Source organism: Acanthaster planci, linkage group LG09, assembly GCF_054643075.1.
Source record: "Acanthaster planci isolate LZ-2023a linkage group LG09, COTS_SCS, whole genome shotgun sequence".
Classification (NCBI taxonomy): domain Eukaryota; kingdom Metazoa; phylum Echinodermata; class Asteroidea; order Valvatida; family Acanthasteridae; genus Acanthaster; species Acanthaster planci.
Genome location: NC_141785.1, coordinates 11,794,014 through 11,817,953, shown reverse-complemented (window position 1 = coordinate 11,817,953; position 23,940 = coordinate 11,794,014). Strand labels below are relative to the sequence as shown.

The window sequence follows — 23,940 nt, the reverse complement described above, 5'->3', positions numbered from 1 at the left end:
TCTAGACTATTGTTACCCAACACATCTCCCCAAAAGTCTGTAAAAACTTCCTGAGATTCCGATCAAACAATGACCAACACAAAGGTGGGGGGGTTCTCTCTGCCCAATATCTTGCATCATCTGTCGTTAGTAATAGTAAGAGCACTGTTACAGGCACAATTTTAGATTCCAAACCTTTTGTTTTTCATTGTTTTATTCCTGATAATGTAGGTTTTCCCGGAAAGTTTCGGAAAATGTGTAAACGAATTAGTATAAATAGCAGCATTCTACAATTATAACTCAGTGGACACGACACATCAACTGTGGGAAAGATGACCATTTGGCCTATCCATCATTTTTTGCGGGCTGGCAACATCCCCGCGTCGCGCTCGACGCCTGAATGATACATGCGCACTTATGGCATATCATGATCAATTTGCGATCAATAAATATTCAGTATCTACGACTGTGGTATAACAAACCTCTTTCTTACAATGTAACAGTTGCCCGCTTGAACATGTGTGCCCCTTCCCCATGAAAAAATACATTGCACAGAAGGGCCACAAAGTAGGAAAACTTGGAAAGCACGAACAGACACGCATCTTTATTAATAGATTGATTTCGGCTAATTAAGCACTGTATTCATTTAAATTACTTAGTTCTCAAAGAATCATTTGAGGTTTTTTGCTGCATTAACTTGTTCCATATAGTTATTTTTTCAAGTTGCTGCTTTGAAAGAGGACTAGCCTCTAGGGTGTTTTCTCCGAAAACTAGTTTTTCTTTAAAAATTCAATGTGTGGCTCTTCTTAACGGTGACGAAATAATGTCGCTATTCAACTTTAACGATGTCGCCATATCCAGTGGTAAGTTATCTCGGAAGTCGTCTTCCAACTTATAAGATACTGTCATGCCGTTTTCCGTGATTCTGAGAAACTTCAGACTTTCAGAGATGCATGATCATTGATCAATGTTCCCACAAAGCGTTATCGTTTAACTCCGTATTTAATTTAAGGGGTAATTTATCTCTGATGATCCAGTGTATCTTTTTGTTTCCACATGACAGCATATTTTGCAATTCTTGTTGAGCATTTCAAGGTAATAATATTTTAACTTTTTTACGAGTAAACTGTAATGTATTTTCCAAGGCAAAAATCCCATATTGATAAAGTGTAATTGGTGTTAGAAAAAAAGAGGTAAGCTTTTTGAAAAATATTCTAGGAAAGACAAAATTTTGGCTTTTGAAAAATACCAAATGGAGTTCGCGAACAATGAGGAATATTCTTTTTTCTCTTCAGATAAATACGCTGGCAACCTCCCCACATATAAAACTGTCGAAGCCGAATGCCTTGCTGGCTCACGTCCAGGCTTACAAGGGGCCCAGGGAATGGCAAAGTCTTGAAAAGGAAACGTGTCACAGCTCCGGTGCATGCACAAGGCGTAGCGCATTGCTTCGTTTCCTAATCCTCGCATGAACACGGACTATATATTGAGCGCATGCGCACCCATGTCACTGTTAATGAACTTTATCCAATGAATGCTTAACAAAATTACGTCATACATATACCCTTCCGGATTCCCTTCCCAGTAGCGCGCTAAAACATAAGGGCTAAAGATGAAACACTTTGGAATAAATAGAAAACAAGTGGGAAGAGTCACAGTAAATGATAATAGTATAGATCTTGTTTAATTTATTTAAGGCAACATACGTGACACATTCATAATAAATTACTAGATGGAAAGAACATCGCGCAAGGCGTTTGACTATATATGTACAAAGTATACAACTGCCTACACATTTTGTAGTTACACAATTACATTAAAGTTTCCCCAATTTAACCCACCACAACTAACCCATCAACTTTGTCAGGTCCATTTGGAATTTTTTCGCGAAGTATAATTTTTAAAAAGAAATCTTGGTCTTTAAAATTCATCTGGGCGAGATTCTCCGAGCAATAGCATAAAAGTTAAAACAATGGAGTTATTGAAAATAAAAAGCCAATCCAAAAAGTCACAAAGAAATTGCTGTACTTCAGAGGATTTCAGGTGGACATCAACATAGACACAAATGAATGCTGCTCTTAAGTACCTCAACTTGCTCTGCAAAATTACAGTTCCTCGTGAAAAACGTTTAGTTTTTGTCTGTAAGGCACTGCTCATATTGCAAATTCGACTTCGGGAAGTCAAATCTGACAGAAACTAGAGACAAGGTGAAATGCAGTGAAATAGACAAGTCTCGAATGATTTTTGTTTACTCTTTCAATCTAACATAATGAACTTTTCGATTTTATTGTCTGGTCTCTGTAGTTACGGTGAGAGCGATAATTCACTCTTTCGGAATTGTGCAGTGGTACATATAACATGTTTATACCAAAAGAAAATTTCTTAATAGGCATTAAACATTCTTCCCATTTCAATGAATGACACAGCGTTTAAGTTCTTTATTCTCAGTACTTGGTGTACAGTTAGTTCACGTATGTAAAGAATAATATTCCCTTTTTCCAACAAAAACAATGTTGGGTCAAACTTCAGTTTTACAAAACAAACTTTTTTCTAAAAGCAAAAGGAAGAAAAATGTTTGAATTACCCAATGCACATTGCACTCTAGATTAGATTGCATTTACTTTTGCATGTTTGGTCTCAAGATGACATAAAAATCTTTTTCCACTACATTACGTTCAACTTGAAGCTTTGCTATAATACGCAACAGATGAGTCTCTCATCTACTTATCGTGGCTCATACTGAAGTGCTGTAGAGGAGAGAACTTGACACTAATCATGATATGCTGTATGGTAATTTTCAATGTCCGATTGCATTGACCATCATACACATGGGGCGCAAGGTAAGCATCCTTTAAAAACCTAAACAAGAAGTTAGCCTTTGACTTAGTACACTTTTACCACAGATTTGGCTTGTAGTTTAAAGTTTAATCTAAACACATGCATATTTTAGCAGCTTTTCTGCAAGGCAAAACGTTAAATTTCAAATGTAAGCTTCAGCTTTCTTTGGGGGCAGAAGGCTGAACTCTAAAACTGCATATTGTTATTGTTTGTGCTCATTCTGATGAACACTGGTCATAACTTTTGTGCAATGTGTGGTGGATCGGTGGCATTCTTTTGATGAGCAGAGGAAGTACCTCATGGCTAAGGTGTCTCAGACATATGGCTGGAAGCCAGTTTGGGGCAACACCGTAGCTGCATAATGTAGTCAATCAAACCAGGCCTATGCGTTCTTTACCAGGACAAAGGCTTACAGCCTAGGGAATGTTTTCCTTTCTAAGTGAAGACAGGGCATAGAACTCAAACATGTGAAGAGAATTGCTACTTTTTTATTGTTTTAGGTTATACTTTTATTGTAAGCTTGAAAATTTCCAAATGGAAATGATGGCATAAGAAAAACTGGAACTACGGAAATCTCGGGCTAAATGCGTGAGAATTAGCCACCGTGACATGCATGTACATATCTATCCATCCTACAGAGACCACAGTTTACTTAGTACTGTAGAACATAAGACGATTACATGTATACATGAAGCATTTAAATACTTGTCCAAGGTTTTTTTAAAGCCTTCAAAAGAGCTTTAAAGGCTCTTTTGTTTAAATTAAAAGAATAAATATATATTTCACAGTTTTGTGCAATTGCGAGAACAAATCTTTCAGCAGATAAGGAAACATCACTCCTTTGAAGTCTAATAACCACTTGTTGACCATTTACACGCACCCTCTGTTTTCCACTTTGCTGATGAAGAAATGAGTTAACAGCATTAAGACAAAGGAAAACAAGCAAGATGCAAATGTTTGTAGGTAATGCCTACTGCTTCTGACATGTAATCAATTGCACGAGGGCGCTCGTGCAATTGATTATACTATTGTGGATCGTCCAAGCAGGGCTCTCCGTGCCTTGGCATCTGGCTCCCAGTTAATGTTTGGAATTTGTTGAGTCGGGGGCTCCTGTTGTTTGAGTCCAATGGAGAGTGACTTTTTTAACCCGCGCTTGCCAGGGTCCGAGCGGTAGGGGAAATGGTTCTTAGCCCTAGGTGTGACCTCAAAGTGCTTCCTCTCCAGCCACTCCTTGTCCGTCTCGCTCTGACTGCGCCTCAGTGCCCTGTCCGGCAAGAAGACATCGTCTTCATCATCATCGCTGGAGGTGCCCTGGAGTCCAGTGTGTCCATTGACCCCGACTAGCCCACGCAGCCAGATGTCACCGTGGTTGGTTTTGACATCCTTGACAAGGATGGCTGTAGGTCGGTTGGTGCTAGATCCATGATCCCGGCGGGGAACTGGTGACGGTTTCAGGATGCTGTTTAGGCTGCTGCTTTTACTGCCAGGTTGGGATCCCGGATAACCCCCCTGTAAGATGCGGCTGCGACGCAGCAGAGCTGGAGACGCGAATTCTGCAGACAGATTGACATAAAAAATCTCATTTATTAAGGTGGAAGATACACGTACATATAGTTTCATGTGAATGCCGTAATGAGGAATGTATGGTACTGCGTCGATCACTTCTGCACAACTACTGGAAAAAATATACAACTGTTAGTACCATGCATGTGCTGAATGGAGACAAAGATATAAGAAAAATGAAGTTCAAAATCCACAATAAATGAAAGGTTTCTTCCACAAAGGTAGAGGAGATATTCTTTTGATTCATTCTTGATATTTTACACCGCTTTAATCACTACATGAAAAAATTTCATAATTTATGTATTACAGGCAAAAAAACGGCAAATTCTTTGTTGATGCTGGGGAAAAACTAGTAATAACTGCACACTGATACCATGGCTTTGTGAAAATGCTGTAACTTAAGAGTAACTGGGTTCAAGAATTTGAATGGGGGGGAATAAATTCCAAGTTTAAATTCCAAGCCTCAACATTGGAAAACCTGTCATGTGTACAAGGGGAAAGGCAGTGTCAAGGGAGCAGATTAGGCAGTATCAAGCAGCAGGTGGGGAGATTGAAGCCAGTGACCACTGGTAAAGTACGTTTTTCATAGATACAGAAGTAACTGGGTGAAAAAAAAAGCCGCCTCCTTATTCACAGTATACAAGTCAGTTACAGGGCATAACCTGTAGCATGTGAGAAGTTACTGAATTTGTGTTTGGAAACTGCACTTTGAAATTGCCTGCTTCTGTAAACACTTCACTCCACAACTGCTGGACAGAAAGTGAACAGAATTCAGTTGCAGTTTCATTCCTTATGCCAGTAGTGGATGTCAATTCAACACTGTTACAAAATTTGAAGAGTGAACCAAAAGTAGGGAATGTTTGAGTATCTCTCTGACTCATTCAAATTATTATTTGTTTCAGAAGATTCAGAGAGCTGTTTCAGATCCTGTTTCAGAGGTTGAACACAAAATGGGGAAGTTTGGTCATTCCAGTCTGTTTTTCAATTGATGAGTAGAAAAACCACTGGTCCCAGATGTGTATGGTAGATTTCCTGCATTTGACCGAGTTTGCTAACCTAGGCGAAGTGGATAATTCACTTAAGCATAATGTCAGGTGAAATCTTACTGACATGTAAAGTCATTTAAGAGTAGTTTTTATCCAATTTAAGGAACATTTTAAAAATGTTATGTCCTCAAACCATATCAAAGGAAAAATGAAAATAAACCAGCAGTTGACATTGATGACCAAGTGCTTAAACTGCCCAAATGAGCAATTTCAAATAAATAAGGTGATCATGATCCTAGAGACAATCTGTACTAAAATTCCTTGATAAGCCAAAACTAGAGTAATAAATTTAGATGAGAAAAGCTTGCAAAATGAATTGCATGGCTCATTGGCCAGGCAAATCTACAGGACTGATCTGTGAAACCGTGAGGCTCCATAACAAAACACTGAGACCTAATGCTTCAATTTTCATTAGCGCCGCCAGACAGTGTGTGTCCATGTGGAACTCATTTGCAGTCTGGCAATCTGTCGCCAGTGGACTCCAATTGGTGGTGCTCCAATGATGCTTTGAACAATTTACAGCAAGCAGAGGTAGATGATTAGAAGCAAACGACTTGAGAACAAATGGATGCTGGGGGAAAACGGGTGTGCATAAACTGTAACTTGTTTGCAGAACTGCAAACGTGTAATGTTTTTAGTTATTGCCAGTGGAAATGCCTTTAGTAACTGCAATGTGCTGAAAGAAATACAGCGCAATGTAGGTGTCCAAGGTAGCCTGTTTTCTGCGACAGGATTTATAACGATGACTGCTTCACTATTTTTCTCAAGGGTATACTTTTTAAAATGCTTTGACACTCCACCAAGCTCAATATTGTGAGTTTCATTCTTGAACAAGATGCATGGACTCAGCTACACTTGGAACACTGTCTGCTTTCCAGCAGAACCGGTCACTTTTAAAATGTTCTGTAACTTTGTAATAAAATAACTTTGCAATTCACTTGTGTGAATGCATGAGTCATAATCATGATGATTAAATATGATGACTGAATTTCAAGAATTTCATGGTAATCACAGGGAGGGTCCAGCATGAAAGACTCCAATTTTTTTATTACTATAAAGATACACCCCTTGAACTCAGCTGGCCATGGGCCTGAGGAAAAACCTAAAGAAACGACGGGCAAATATGGAATTCTCCAGCCTCTCCCTATCACACCATCACTGGCTTCCTGCCCCTAAATGGTCCTAACATTTCTGACACTTGGTCGATAACAGCATAATTTTGACAGTGACACCCATGCCAGACGGCATTCATAAAAAAAATCAACATTCACAATACTTCCTCTGACATTAAAATCCTCCAGGCACATTTCCTCGTTAAAATTTCACAGTCAATGTGCAACCACTGCATTGTACATCAATCATCAACAGCAAGCTTAGGATGTAGAAAGGCTATCACATTATCTTCAGATGGAAATTACCCAGAAAATTGCCCAGTAGTCACATACCAAGAATGCTACAGTTGGCTTCAACAAGGGCGAATCAGGTCAATCTACCAATCAGGGAGGTACTTGTATATGCCTCACAGCTGGGGATCACTTAGTTCATAATAGCTCAGTGAGAGACGAGTCTCCATTTCAGATGAATAAATGCAGACATGTTTATAATCACACAGATTGGCAACCATGCCTGATGTGAAGGCCAGGCCACAATTTTTGTTTTCCCTACCACATATTCGTTATGGGCCCATAAAACAGAAATCTGACTGGACGTATTTCATGAAGCCAACTGGTATGATTGGACCACTGTAGCAAAGGTCATGCTTGATGCATGAGCACGCTTGGCTATCATCTACAAAGTCTCTTGTGTGCCATACAAGGCTATGTACTTGTACATGTACATGTAACAGTCCAATGGGTGTTATTTACTGTGTTCCTCCCTCAACGACTGGCGCTTTGTTTGACTCGCACTGGAGACTTTTTTAATTGATTTGTATTGGGAAAATTGACTTGGATACAACATCATCAGCACACGTACATAATTACAAAAAACTTTCGCAAACACTACCTCCATGGCTTTTAAGAGTCACTCTGAAGTTAAAATTGACCATAAATGACTTGATTTACCAAATGCGGTTTTTGGACATCACACAGGGTTTATGAAAACAGAAAGTCCTGAGTTGTATCCAGTATTGGGACAACTAAGGGAACCAACGACCAGAGGAAAGGAACCACAGAAACCCATCAAAACCAAGGCTATTTCAAGTGACAGGGCAGCTAATATGCAAATTATAAGTAAATAAATGACTAAATGAATAAATAGTAACAATGTCCCAATGAAGAATCTAAGGTAGGGTATTCCTTAGCTCCACAGAGAGACCAGAAGTAAAATTTTCTGCAACATCTGAGGGTCAAAAGCAGTAAAAAATCAGAGTGGTGAAAAGCAAGAGTTCGTGACGATACATAAGGTCATGGTCAACGTATGACAAGTGTTACTCCAATTATGGGGGTCTTTTCCTCCCTGCATGCACCATTTTGCAATAAATACTATCACTACATTCATGGAGGAAAAGACTTTTGAGGACTTGGTGCAGTTGTGCAGTTGGGTCTTGCTCACTGCTATTTTATTTCGAGACGGTAAGTCCGTGTCTACACTAAGCAGTGACACAGAGAGTGGCCGATAAATTATGAGATTATTTTATGACTGGAGGGCCAAAAGGTTCCAGTATTAGGTAAGGGTAAAAATGTAAAGATTTACGATATTGATTTTGACATCTGGAAATCATAGTAACCTTTGGAGCAATTATAGGTACAAGGTTTATGACTTTGCTCTTGTGAGGTAATCATTTGCTTACTGGTCATAGTCGGGGAAAGTTTCAAGGATATGGTCCACTATAAGATCTTCCTCCATGACACATTGTACTTCACACTTCAGGAGTGAGGATGGACAAACAACGTATACATACCTTGATGTTCTCTGGAAGGGTGGGTGTTGGAGCAAATATGATAGTATCCTCCATACATGCCACATTATTATTAGGAACGACTGTGACAATCGATGATTTGTTGGAGCAGAACCCATTGTCAGGCCTGCACATGCATACATACGCATGTAAGCAACACTTTTCAAGTGCAATATGCACAAAAGTAACGTTGAGCAGCGACGCATGGGCCATAGCGAATATGTGGTGTGGAAAAAAAAAATCCTGGCCAGGCCAGCCAGTGTCTCTCATATTTGACCTCTCAGAGCATAGGAAAATATATTCAGAGGGATTTTCTCCCCGTATTCAGAAAACTTGCAAACCATATTGAAATCTTTTCTGTTTCGGTTATAACAATGCTTCCATAGACTTGATATGCATTTATTTCCTGTATTTGCTCTTGAGTGAAAATAGTGAAATCATAATGTGTAGTGTGCAAAGTATGTGCAGGGTCAGGCTGAAATACTGATCTAGCTCATTCCTACGAGTGTAGATGCCAACTGCTCCGAGGTACGTTATGGTAAAGGTACAGTGTATATACGTATGTCATACATATACCCTTCAATCCAAGGGATCTGTCATCGAGCACCATCAGCATCATTAACATGTCAAACATCGTAATATAAGTACTACCCTAATGTCAATTGCAGAGTACACAATGTGCACAAAGAAAAGAAGTCCCAACTTGTTTCATAAACACTGAGTAGAACAGCTTCTAGTTGTATTAACTTCGGTTAACCCTTCAATGAATTAGCACTGTGAGCTATTATGATGCATATCTTCCCCAGGCTAAAACAACAAGTGATACAGCCAAAATTCCTAAAAAGGCACGTGCATTGAAAACTCATGAAAAAATCATGAGAAACCTGATAAATCCATCTGCGAGATTACTTCCTTGATTTCTTGGGCATTCTTCTTGTCCCAGGTCATAAAACGGTCCATCCGGAATGCTTCAGGAAGACTCTGACTCTCCTAATTAGTGTAATAAGACTCCAGCGCGTTATATGTAGGACTGCGATTGCCAGAGTCAAATAATGACATGTGGGCTCCTTGCCGAGAATTGATGGATTGTGGAAAAACAATTGGCCCTATAAAGAGGGACCACTGGGAGGGATTTTTGGGGGACTAAAAAGACTTTATAATATTGCTATGGAAAATGAGCAATGTACATGTGAATATACCCGGACAACAACAATTATGTGACTTGATACCGGTCAATAGTTGTAAGGTCCTTTCCTCGTGGCGATTGGATCATTTCATCTGTCACCAACTGCGATTTCTTCTTCAACTGCATGAATGTAAAACATTCAATACACTTGTTTTATACAGTAATGTTATAAATGCCCCGCTGGACAACTGTTTGCAACACCTTTGAAATGAGACATATATCTCACAGTCTGTGCAATGGGATGTTCTATTTACAACCCAACACGGATTAGAATGTTCTATTTTTGCAGTGTGGCCATAGAATGCTTTGCAGTTATTAGTGTGAGTTCGTGAAATGGGATGAAAAACTCAGTGGCTGGTGATTGACAGATGATGGTCTTTTCAGGAGTTTGCATAAAGTGAAATGTGAGTAGGAAAGCTGCAAATCATCAAATTAAAGTTCAATTCCTCATCTTACATTTTCCTTCAATTTTAAATGGCTTATCCGATGGCTTTTAGAGATATTTCTATCAAGAGATGATCCCCTAAAAAGTCAGGAAGCCCATTGCCATTTTAAAAAGTGGTGACTACAAGATCCAATACATAATTGAGCAATTTGGAGGGCCCTGTTTTGTCTAACACTTTCAGAAATACAAGCTGGCAGTCCTGGTGGGATCTACCAACCTTCTTTGCGATAAACCATCCAAACCACGCCTCACAAAATGCTCTAATCTGTGCTGGCAATTTGGAGCCTATTTACTGGCCTGCAACCTGAAACCATTTCCTAGTATGGGCATCAACAGTGGTGAAGAACAGTGGGTAGGGCATCCCATTTATTAATTTCACCACAGGGACCCTCACCGATATGCCAGCTTTGTTAATACACCCTTGTCCCTGGGCCAACCAGGAGATTTATTTTTACTTCTTTAATTTTTGGGGACTGCCAACAGTTGATCTCTCCATGCATTCCACGTGTGTTCAGCAACATCAGAGACCTGTTTCAAGACTTAATTCATCAAGATCTGTGTGAAGGAGTAACTAGCTTGATCTTCACTGAATGCAAATACGTCAGCATGAGCTTACAAATGCAGCCCAAGCTCCGCAATCCCGATGTCAAGCTTACATTTTACTCCTTCATGCTCAATCAGTGCCTGATAAAGTGGGGGGGCCTGCCATCTCCTCATCAGGAGCTCCTGGAGATGTACGACCCAATAGGATCATGAAGGATGATGGAATTAGGGTTCCTTAAAATGTACCAGTGAGTTTTGAGTTTTCTCGTGGGTGGGGGTGATGCTAGGATGGATGTGTCAGTATTACTATAATTCGTCGGGTGCCCAGCAGAAGGGCATAAGCGCACTTAGGCCCTTTCACTGGGAAGCATGATCACAACAGAAAAAATGTTCCCAGCAAAAGGGAGTAAGAAATATACTCTCTTTATTTAGTAAAAACGGATATAATTTACTACAAAATCAACCTGGGCTGTACAAAAAGTAACCTTTGAACAAGAGTGTGCTGATGGGAATAGCCAAAACCTTCAAAGGATTGTGCATTTCTAATGGGTAATGGGACCACCATACTCTCATAACACACAAACACTAACTACATGATAAAAAACTGATTTCTGCAGACCTGTCCAACCCATGGAGCTATATTATGTGCACTAACTTCTCATCCTCCGTGCGAAAAAATTTGACACATCCTAGGTGCAGACATTTTGAATCGATGTGCATGCTCGTAGAACATTCAAAATGAAATAGAATGAACATCGAACTGTGTATTTTGAATGCAATGTGCACCGGGTACCGATAAAATTGTTAAAACACCTGCAGCGCATACGTGCACACCTAGAGCAAAATGAAATGCTCATTTACTGATTGTGCGTTTAGGTTTTTGCGCATTGGCTTTGTTGATGCATCGTTTTAGAATACAGAGACATACAAAATAGCAGTACAGAGCTGTACAAAATCTCTATTTTTCACAGGTTTGTGCTTAAACATGGATACGTCCAGCAGGCATCATTCTGTATATCAGTCAGCACTCTAGTTTTTATATACAGCTCTACTGTCAGATCATTGAGACCAACACTTCTAATTTGCCAAGGAATTCAGTAAAAAGTACAGTCAACTCAGTTAATACAGTACACTGTTGTAGCAAAATCCTGATATCAAACAAATATTACGAGAACCACAATTCTATGAATTGTTGTGTTTTCTTTGTTTTTCCACTCCTTTTTATGAGGAAATCCTGGTAAAGCAAAGTAATCTCTCTGGTCCCTTCATATTGTATTTAAAGAAACAGGGCTGACTGCATCAGTATCAGTGTACTATGTGGCTGTGATCACTGATCGACCAAAAAGTCAAAGAAAACAGAGCACGCACTTTAATAAACCTGACAACATGACTGCACTGACAAATAAATAACCCAGAACAATTTCAAAGGTTCTCCGTCCAAGGTAATCGTTTTTGATTTCCAATTCCTTGGTCAGTAAAAGTTTAATTTAGTCAGGTTTGGGTGCCGCAAAAAAAGGAGGAAAATCATACATCATGCCCAAGCACAAAAAGTCAACAATGTGACCTTCAACAAACGTTTATTCCATGCAGTTGCATATAGTAAACCACTTGAATTGATTTTCATGGAATGCAATATAGCATGCTTACAACAGCTTTGTCAATACTGATCTCGAGCATTTTTATTCCACGAAAGAACAAAGTATCGGTGTCGGTGCACTATTGTTTCAGAGTACATAGTGCATGTATATCTTCGTATCCTTGCAGCCTCTGTCAAAACTATACTGTGCCACGTACATGTACATTAACTGAATACATGTATGTCACCAGAGCCAGCTGTACACCAGAGCTATCTGTCTGCTGAGCATAGAATCACACCAGGTTGTTCCCACAGCATGTACCTAACTATGTGCTGTTACTTGAGTTTTCTGCTGTGTGAGCCGTTTCACAAATATCAATCAGGACAGATAACTTCGCCTCACGGAAGATAGCGCAGCAAATATTGACTGTGCACATTGAGCTACGAGGTACAAGCTCAGGAAACGGCTACAAATTACTTTCGGGTCAGATACAGCTCTGGCGTGCGGTGGGCTTAAGGTTTGGGAGAATGATTAATTGAGGTTTCTTCTTTGTACTAATAATGATTTTGGGGAGGGGTTGTAGTGCTGTTACTGCATGTATGTACACAGGTATGTATGTACTGGTGAATAAGTAAATGTTGATATATAACGTCTTTCAGATCAAAAGAAGCAGTGACACAGACACATCAGTGACCAAAATAACCGAAGAAATGTCTGCACGTGTGATTTCCTGTACCACAGCTGAAGTCCATACCTTCACGGTGCCCAGTTTGGTAATAAAAGTCCACTTGAAAAAAGTGTATTCCCCCATGCCCCTAAGAAATTTCACCCTTGTTACACTCGGTACTTCTTGGGCAGGACAGAGCTTGTTAAAAAACAAAGCCATAAACTCCAACCCACAGAAGGGGTAATTTTTTTCCCAAGAGAAGTCCATCTGTTACATATACATGTAATAATAATTATATGTACATACCTGAGGCTTCAATCAATACCCTCTTTGTGCTCAAATGAAGACAATTATCCGGGGATTGTAACAAGTGGAAATGGGACAGATGTGCATACAGTATGGAGATATTTACACAAACAACTGCACTGAAGATTTTCATTACATTACATTTCATACAGTTTGTACATTGCTCACTGCAGAGGATTTTCACCTTGTCACATAAGCCATGCAGCAAAAGTGATGAAGTGCTTACATAATAAATATATAAAGCTGGACAAAGAAATTGACTGGTGTGGGATTCGAACCTGCAACCCCCATAACACAAGTGCTCAGAGCTATAATACAGTGGCACTTTGTGCATTTTCCGCCGTGTGGCCATACATCAATGTCATTTCCCATTGTATCACATGCATCTTATAATGAACAGTATAAAATGCCCCCAAATTTGACTTAACATCTTCGGGAAGTTCATATAATGTATATCATGTAACGAAATAGTCAGTTTTTTCTAGATCAACCCTTGCTCCATAGATTGGGTCTTTCTCAGCCCGCGTTTCCTTGAAAATACCATTTTCATCTACTTTATCATCAATTCTAAACTTCAGTACTAGTTAATTGATTCAGAAAGTGCCAAGCAACTATATCCTATGCTCAACATCTGGGGAAAACCTGCTTTCAGAGAAATGCAATTTAGCTGTCACTTTGTAAATAATGAAGTATTGACTGCTTGTGTAAAAGACAAAGAAAAAAAAACCCACTGTCATTAGGGACAGTCCCTGGTGGCAACTCAATCAGGAGGTAAATAGAAAAAAGCTTCACGTTCACAATAAATAAAGCTACCATAAATCCTCTACTGAATTAAAATCTGCCGGGCATGACACTACCTGTCACAGAAATTGCCCGTGGGTGATGTCAACCATGTGAAAATCAATCTTCATAAGTTAAAAGACACAATTAACTATGCTCTCTTTCTGAGCAATGACAAAACCGACTCAGGGCAGTAAACAATTACTCTATAAGCTCAGCTAAGTGCACAACTACAGGGGCAAATCTAGGAATTTTTCTGGGGGAGAGGAGGGAGTCATGCCAGTCAGAATTTTTCATGTCCAATTGTTGTGGACAGGCAGAAACATAATTAGGCTTACCTTTATGGACGCAGTAGGATGTCCTTTTATGAACTGTTACAATAATTTCATTTCATTTTAAAGTATTTGGTTATCTTTTATTTATCTATTGTTTGTGTCTGAGTGGGAGGGTTGACCGCAAAACCCTCCCCCCCATCCAGGCTGAAAGTAATTGACTTCTTTGTAATAAAAGTGGGCCTTTGAATACAAAAGTGACATATTTACATATGCAGGCTCTATCAATACATGCGGGCTCATGCATGATCGCTTTTCACACTAATTTGGACTTACCCAGGTAATTAATTACCCGGGTAGTTGTTCATTCCCCGGTAGGAACTAACCCGGATAATCGGTTTTACACTACAAAACTTCACCCCGCAGTTTAGCAGTAGCTTACCCACTTTCGTGTGAACCAGGGTAATTCGCAAGAGCGGCAACCCGGAAAATCGGGTGCACGTGCATGTAGCTCAATCTCCTACACTACAGAATCTTAGCAAAATGGCGCCTGTCATGACATTGGAAACCCCTAGCATTGATTGTACTTCTGAATTTTGCCTGTTTTGCCATAGATAATGAAAAACAAGCGTATGTGAAACAAAAAACATATATCGGTAAAGCCACGTATGTTCAAGTGTGCAGCATGAGGTCGCGACTAGTGCCTTGCGAATAGCGTACACAAAATTAATTCTAAAAGAAAAGTTACTGTACTCCATATGAAGTACATGTGAAAATAATGCGCTGTCCTGTCTGTTCAACAAAAAAAGGTAACGGGCAGTAGACACTGCTGAAGGTAATGCAGAGAATTGTCGAGGCCACCTTATCCGGGAACCCTGAGATCGGTGGGTTAACCCACCTTGGGAGTAAGGTTAGAAATTACCTGGGCTAGTGGCGTTTTGAGGCAGTTAACCAGGAGGATTTCTAACGCCGAGAAAGGCAGCATGAATGGGCCCAATACCCTGGGTTATTTTGGGGTTTAATTTTTCAATAACCTCGAGATAATCTGGGTAACAGCGTCATGTGAAACCTGCTATATCCCACTACATACCCTAGCAGTGCAGACATTCCTTAAACTTGGTGAAAATCCTCCTTTTTCTTGGACTATGAATATTATCGTTGTGTTGGACTTCTGTTGATGGTTTCCTTGACTGTTCCTCTTTGTTTTTCTTTAGAAAAACTTTAACCCAGAAGCGCCTCTAGAACAGTTTTCCAGCATGTAACTTTAAGTGATTGGTCCACACAAGGTTTGCACAAACTGCATAATGGGGACATCTTTCATTCATGGTTCCACACCAAGCGTACCATGCATAAGATTGACACCACATACACTGACCTCTCACAAAAGGCATTAAGAAAATGCGTGTAAAATTTGATCCCTTCTGCACTATCCATTTTCCAAATATGGGATTAAGTACTTTTCGATGAGTTTGTGAGTGGACACAGAAATGGAAACATTTTCACTCAAGTGGTGCAAGCCAGATATTGTGCTGGTTGGGTTGAGCAGCACAGTAGGCTTGGGCAATTCCATGATTGGAATAGAGTTTGCTTCTGTTACCTTACATTGACCCCAAATTTCCCCGGCCAAACAAAAATGGGCACTCTGCTTAAACAAAATTTTAATATATAATAAGGAAGTGTTGCAGTGAATTACTAACAATTTCGAAGTCATCAAAGACCATGATTGGAAATGGTTATTTGCAGGCAAACATGTTCAGTATGCCTAGTTCACCAGTTTCTACAGAGCAAGCAGTATCAGAGGCAGATACAGAGCACGTGTGCATGTACAAGTTTTTAAAGCAAATTCAAAAGCCTGTGCCTCACCTTAAACTGCCCAATCTTTGAAATCATGTTGGAATCTACTTAGAGCAAACCCCATGTAAAATTGGCAACCAAGAGAACTTGATTCTTAATAAATAAAACAAGTGGAGTAATGTTTCCAATTCAAAGAAGTCAAAGATATGAATGTCTCCCGCAACAAAAAAGTGTACACTAAAGCCAATGAAAATCATCCTTCGACTATAGGCTTCGTGAAATGCCAACATACCACAATTGCAAGCAAAGAACAAAGCAGGCCCATATTTTTGTGTTTTAGTGCTGTCTCTGCTTTGGGCCATTGTCCAATACTCAACTTCGTCTCCGTCTCAGGCTTCATCCCCAATTGTGGGCCTGAGGCATTTAAATCAAATTGGATTTCTGTAATTTTTCGTTTTCTTGCAACATATTTGATGTTTTGTGGCACTATTAGACTAATCATTGCGCTTCCAGCTTCAAAGTCAGGTTGTAAAAAAACAGCTGAAGCCTGAGACGGAGCCAAAGTTAAGCACTGGAAAATGGCCTTGTACTAGTGCAGTTTCCATCTCCTTTTCTTTCGTAGATGTTGAAAGCACTGGCATACTAAAATGTCTGTCAGTTATTAAGCTGGACCTTTAATTCAAGAGTGCAACCTTTTCTCACTTGCCAGGAGTCCCTGGCTCACAGACTCATGTTCAGTGATTCCAAGAATCAGTCGCGATTCGAGATTTACTATTAGAGCAAATTACTGAAGCAGAAAATTCTTTTTCAATGTGATCCTCCCTTTCCCCATCCTGTTTCCATCCACATAAGGGGCCTCCTTGGGTAGATAATCAGCTTTTCACCCAACTACAGACCTTAAAGATGTCTAGGACCAAGCAGAAGTCACTTATTATGTGCCATTCCCTATCCTTACTACTGACTCAATCCCCACAATGCACTTTTCCAAATGCTCAGAAATTCAACAATTTCTAAAAATAGCCTTGCAGAAATCTCTTACATGAAGACAAAGTACATTCATACCATATGTCAACCCCACAATCTGGGAAAGTCCCTCAAAACCCCACATGCACTAATTCCAAGAATGCAGTGATCCTGGAAACAAATCATCTTTCCCTCACTTGGAAGCATTTCTGCCAAACTGAAACTTAATGACCTTGCGGAACAATGCCTAAATGTCTACCTGTAAAAACAACTGTTGAAGTAGACTATGAGCTCGGGTGCAGCATTATTTTTTAACACAGAGCAGGCCTAGGAGGGATGGTGATTCAATGAGGTGCAGCTAGGGTGTGGGATATGGGTGGATCAAGACAAGCAGCTGGAGAATGAAAGGGGTTGAAGAATGGCAAAATTTACCATGGACTTCAACACATGGGGATGGTGAACCTTTCTCTCCCTTTTTGCTCTGTGCTGACATGACGCCCTGCTGGCCCCACACCTGCTGGTAACATGAGCTTTTTCTGCAGACTAGCTCTGGAGTCAATATACTGGGTCTAGCTCTGGGTCAAGGAAAATAAAATTGGGTTACGGCAGGCATATAAACAGTTCAAATGAGAAAGAACAAACCTCCCCAAAATGCAAGGCAAATTTGATTTGATAATCCGTAGATTTTATGCGAATGACAAACTACTGTTTACATAATTGTTAATGGCCACAATTAAAACTCCTACTCAGAGGCTGATTATTCAAATGACACGTGCGATGTATGTATGTATGTATTCATTCATCTATAAATATTCATACATTGTCAAATGCGCATGCGTGGATAAGAGCTTGGAGATTCAGATTCAGGAATTAAACAGACCTAGCAACAGATCACAATTGCAGACCACTTTGATAGGGTGGGCTCCCTAATTATTCCACCAGCGTGTACACTGTCCCAACTATAGGAGCATAACAACACAGAAGTCACTGTGCCTTGGGACAAGAATGTAGAAAAGTTGGAAGGCAAACCATATGGCTGTGCTATAAATTACAAAACACACAAGCAAAGGTGCTCTCTCTTAATTCTTGATTTTGCAAAAGCTTCATAGCTCACTCGTGCATAGATTTCTCCAGCCGTAGCGCTTGTGTTCCTGGCTACTCTAGCCAAACGTACGTGGCGTGCTAGGTCCCAGCACTGCGGTGTAGGGCCTATGGATATTTAGGCCCACACTGGTGCTTAGAGATGATGAGTACTAAATGAAAGTCAGTCATGCGTGAGGCTCCACAAACACACAGGCACCAACTGGTGACTGATCTTCAAGGGAGGCTATCCCTTGGTAATGCAGAGCCCTCACTGTTGCACACTCACGCACACGATGCAGAGGAATCCGATTAATGCAAGAAAGAAGAATCTTGGGCGGCTAGGACAGTTAATTTGGCAAGCTGTCTGCTGCCTAATCCCTACCCCTTCTCACCGTCAACATTCAGATCAGTCTCACCTCAACACGTGTCCAAATACATCTCCCCCCTCGAACATAAACCAAAATTCATCCAGCACTCCCTGCAGCAGTTTTGACTTCCCAGAAGGATGGGGATTACCTTACACAGGCCTTAGACGAGAGTTTACACAGCCAGAAGAAAATTCCTCAAGTTCTCTCTCGAGCATTGACATCCCGGTACTTTTATTGTTGACATGACCCACAAATTATCTGATGATGTTATGTAATGCAAATTTCAGAAATAAATAAAAAAATTGTCAGAAGAACACAGTGGCTGATGCTCCAGATCCAATTACAAACGTGGAGCAAACCTGTGTAAGGCGTGGCCTTAGCTCAAGAAACACACACACTGACATGTACATGTACTCAAGCCAACATGACAATTTGTAAATTTCTGATTAATAAAAACTCTCTCATTGGATTTAGAATTACATCCAAATTTCACTGACGGGGTTAATTGGTTCACAGCTATTTGAAAACTTGTGCATACACTGGTACATGTGTACCACACAGCGGCTAATTGCCAAGACTTGCCAGACCATGGAAATTTTCACTTTTACATTCCTACAGTAAATGGCATATACAGATTGCTTTATAAGTCTCTGTGCCTGCTGCTTAATTTAAAATAATCTTTGAGAAGTGGACAAAGGCTGCCTTGGCAGAAACGTGTGTTTGCTACGGTGTGTTGGAACTATGCAGTACATGACAGGTTTCAGGGTACATCTTTGCTTGTCGGCTTTCTGAGAAAGTGATGTACAGCTCAGCAAATACATGTACTTCCTCCATCCAATCCACTCTGACTAGAACTGCCCTTGCAATGGAAAAGACAGTGTAGTGGGAAGCTTTCCAACAGGGTTCATGGCATGCCGTGCATGGCATGCACATGCATATGGTGCAGGTGTGATCGAGAACTGTATTTGCAGTAGAAACTTGATGCTACATGTATGCTCAAGGCAACAGCAGCGGTACGATTTTCAAAGTGGGGTGGGGGAGTTATGAGACCATCAGGCATATGCATCAGCCATAAATAGGCCGATCCATTTAATATGCCTTGCCCCATTATACGACCTGCAAAATGCGGGAGGGGGATCCCCCGTGAAAAGTGGGGGCCACTGGCTCCTCCCTGGCCTCCCCCCCCAATTTTGCCGCCAGTGACTCCATCCATTCTACACATGCATAAAGTGTGTGCCCAAATGGTGTTTTCTCCCAGAAATGGATAAAACACTAAAGCTCTTATTCCTGTGTACATGGAACAATGTAGATATAAATTAATTTTGATCATTTGTGCTGAATGACCTAAAACAAGCAACATATCCATGAAGGGGGGGACAACTTTCTCCCTGTCCTACCCCTAATAACACGGTAATAAAAAAAGCAGTGATGCCGTTGAATACCACTGTTCATTCCTCTTCTTGCCACAGTGTTGGTGTGCCCCGGCAACACCTGGCCACTTCAGATGTTGTCTACGTATCTACTTTCAGTTTGTGGAAAAATTTGTGCCCATTTCAAAATATTTTACACCTTGACATGCATGCAAAGGGAATTGACATGCACAACTACATGTACCTATATAAGTAAAGAACAGACCGCATATGCCACATACATGTACATGTACAGTCACCCTTTCAGAAGAGGCTGGCCTTGCAATGCCATCAGTAATTAGCTGGGTCTGCAACAACTTAAAGGCAGAAGCTCCAATTTCAAGGAATGATTTCAACAAATTTTCAAATAAAAGATGCATAATTTTCTTTGGCAACTATTCTACGATTTCAAATCAAAACTGTGGACTTAAATGCTTAAAAAAATAGTCCAATCCCCTCACTTTCCTCAATAGCATCTACACACAATCTAATAACTAACAAATTTAAGTCAGAATGCCAGCAAACCGAGCAGAGAAGAACGCAATTAGCCAGAAGGGCCTAAATTCCCATGCAAATCTCATCACTGGAATGTGCAATCAACAATGGTACATACTTCATTTAGGGCAAAGGAATTTTGATGCAAAACACATTAATGATAACAATTTAGCTGTGCCAATGTGGCACCACTCACTGCTATCTCACTACTGTGGCCTTGCAATAAATTAAATACAAAAGGGAGTATCGAGCCACCTTGGTTAATATCAAATGCAACATCTGGGGCCTGGGCCCCCCCCCAAAAAAAATGAATGAATAAAATGCAGAAAAAAAGACATCACAGGGAAGTGGTTGCTATACACTGAGGAGAGGGATCTAGTGATGGGGTAATACATGCATGCATCTCCATGGACTTTTGTTAGTGATGGTAAGCACTGCTCCAAACTGGTGCTTGATTTTTTACAAGCTTTCATCAGGACACAGACATATAAGTACACGAACATGAGACTACGATTTCAACTTCATTTGGGGATATTTGCCAATTTGGAGCCACGTTAATGAAATGAAGTGCTGAAAGAAACACCACCAAATTACATCCTCCATAAATATTTTCTATATAGGCCTTCTTCCCCAAAGTTATCTTTTCTCTGAAAGACAATTTTATTGATATATCTATAATGCATGTATCTTCAGTGGATATACTTTCACTAGAAAATGTAAATCACCATCTATAGTGAAAGCTACGTTTTGTCATCAAAAAATTTTAATAAATACATCCCAGAGACTCATTCCAGCGATGACGCTTTTTTCCTTGAAAGGGAAACAAAGCCTGGAGTCATTAGAGACAGAAATACCCACATACATGTACTACCGACATTAACAGGAGAAATATGTTGGCCAATGAAAACACTCATCAGACTCAGTTAAGCAAACGATTAAAGTAATAGCAATAAAACTGTCAGGTACTGTACTTGTGGATTATTCATCATTACAGAAGAAAAAATATGGCGTCAGATCCAGTTACGGTAATAAACTTTCACGCAGACAAATGAGCATGAACAACAACATGAGCTCAGCTGGTCCATATTGTCAGCAGTGTGTCTGTGAGTGCTGGCTATGGGCTGCTCTAGGCGTTTGCTTAGTGGCTATGGAAACAAAGCACACTTAATACCATAGGTGCACGCACCTCTGTCTTCTCTTGGTGATGAGACATACATGTATGTCCCTGTTGATGAATGGTGGCGAAATTTGATTGCGCCAGTCTAAATAATCCTGCACCCCCTAACAAGCACCAAGGAAGAATCACTCTGATTCATCGACATTGTAAGGAACACAGTTTTTGTCTCGTGCATTGAGGTACATGTAAAAAGCAAGCCAGTCTTGACAGGAAACAATGACATCAAAGCATGACCGTGGTATGGCATTGCAGATGAAGGGGAGAAGCAAGGAAAGAGGCAGGAGGCGGGAGGAGAGTGATCAATCTTTGGTTGCTGCCTGCTCAATCAACACATTCTGGTAATGGCGTTACCATCACAAAGTGAAGTGAGCTGGCCGGTCCACTTCAGTATGCGAAACTCCAAGGAATTTATTTCGGCATCAAACTTGCAGCAGCACACTGGCACTGCCTAAAGTTGCTTCACTCTTGCCAAATACATCTGTTTACATGTACATGAAGGATTTTTTACTGTCAATATGTGGCATGCCTTGCACCAACCAAAGATTGGCAGCAACGAACATGTACAGTGAGAATCGCATGCAAGCTGCCTTTCCTCAAGTTGTGCAATTATCATGCAAACATGGGGTGTTCCTTTGCAGGTGGAAGACACCTTAAGACACCTGTAAAGTTCAGCTCCAAACATGGGGAAGCGTGGGATTTCATAAACTTTTTTGGATGCTGTGTTATTGCTACTTTCATGATGGGAGCCATGTTCATGTTAAATAATGGAAGGCAAGATTCTTCCACCTACATGTACACATATTAAACTGCACATGTAACTTTGAGCAAATACCAGTACACAGCGATGGAATTTACGTATGTTTAGTGTTCACTGGTAACAGGCCTTTAGACTGAGACACAACACTTTGTTTACATGTGGTTGCATCTTTCCTACAGTGCTCAGTGAAATTTGGGCTGCCTGGCTCTACAGGAAAACCTACACATGCAAACCAAGTGATATCTTCAGTACACAGGCCTATATTCTAATGCCTATGGGATAAGAGTCAAGATGCCCATACCCAGGCTGCACTTTACTTTTCAATCAAGCACTACCTACATGTACATGTATCTATTGTCAAAGATGCAATACAGTGAACATTTATGTATTGTACATCTGCAGCGTTCAGGGGAGAAAAGACGACAAACAAAGAGAAGCTGACATGAGCGAGCAACTACATGTACATATACAAAAAAATCCACACACTTACCTGCTAAGCCTCAGGGCAACGCTGGAGCTGTCTTTGTTTGTTTGGTTTTTTTTAAAGAAAATATTGTGTAAACCAAAAAAAGTCACAAAGTAAAACAACGGAAACCAGCATGAAGGTACATGAACACGCAGTGGTAGCTGCTCTGATCAAAATAAGGATTTTTGAGACTCATGGTTGGGGTCATGATGGTCCTTGAAGTTTTGGTTTTACTCTACCCAGGCTTACAAAATTCCCCTGAAAATCAAATGGAAACTGATCCCTTAAACAAACCCTCGTCAGGTCCAGGGTTTATCATTTATCATTTCCTTCCCGAGTTCTGACTGATTACCAAAAAATGTGTCTTACTTTAAAGTCTACCTTAAGTCATAACTGAAGAAATGAGAGGGCTAAAAGTGGTACCCAACATCTGAAATACGGAATGAACAAAAACTAAAAAAACTGAAGTAAATATACCACTGGATGAATACAATTGACGGACTGAGGGAGTGGAATTTGATGGAAGCAAAACAACTGGCAGTAAGACAAACTTTTTTGCAGGTCCCCCAAAGGGAACGATGTAGCACTAACAGGTGGCATGATATATGAGCAGACAGAGCTGGGATTAAATATCCTAGAGTAATGAGACAGAGTAATGAGAATTCCGTTTTCATTTCCTTATACTGCAGATTAATGTTCATGTACTTTGGCCACAAATGTTTCTGTAGGCCAGCTGGGCACAACACCCATTATGGCAGAGAGATGGCAATTTGCAACGCCTGTTTTAAACCGCAGATTTACCCCTCTGCCTCAAAACAACCATTGCACTGCAGCACACAGCGGTACATTTACATGCATAACAAATGACAACATTGGCACCATGACAAAACTGAAAACATAAAAAAAAGAAAATAAAAAGAACAATATGCCAAAAAAAAATTTAAAAAGAGACTACAGAAGAGGAGGAAAATCCTCAATTTGATTGAAACGCCATCAAAACTTACCCCCTTCCACTGTTAACAGTATAGTACTACATTTTCATTGTATGCCTACATTGTATGTACATGTAGGGTGTACTGAAATTCCAAACTTTCAATTTTAAGATCTGAATGGGCTAAAAATGATGCTCTAGCAATATTTAAGACCTTACCATATGGAAACAGAACAAACCAAAAAACTTTGCCCAACCTAAAATTTAATTGAAACTTCTGTTAAAAAGTGCCAAGTCACATCAAGTCAGTATTTTGGTTACTCCTGTGGAGTTTCCCGGGTGAAAACACCCCAATGTACAATGTACACATGAAAATGAAGCAATGCTTAAATCAAC

The 23,940-nt window shown here is 40.2% G+C and overlaps 1 protein-coding gene across 8 annotated transcripts in view; it reads right to left on the bottom strand.

Annotated features, from left to right (window-relative positions):
• Positions 1-1,631: 1,631 nt before the first annotated feature.
• LOC110981989 (histamine H2 receptor-like) overlaps positions 1,632-23,940 on the bottom strand; it is a 51,139-nt gene continuing 28,830 nt past the window's right edge. For 7 of the 8 annotated variants that reach the window (XM_087141092.1, XM_022240078.2, XM_087141091.1 and 4 more), the window contains exons 4-6: positions 22,638-22,668; positions 17,291-17,433; positions 1,632-4,370 (exon numbers count right to left, since the gene is read on the bottom strand). In XM_087141092.1, coding sequence (XP_086997218.1) covers positions 3,838-4,370; positions 17,291-17,433; positions 22,638-22,668 — 707 coding nt within the window. In that variant the 3' untranslated portion in view covers positions 1,632-3,837. The remainder of the gene's footprint in view (positions 4,371-17,290; positions 17,434-22,637; positions 22,669-23,940) is intronic. The other variant, XM_022240084.2, reaches the window with a different exon arrangement.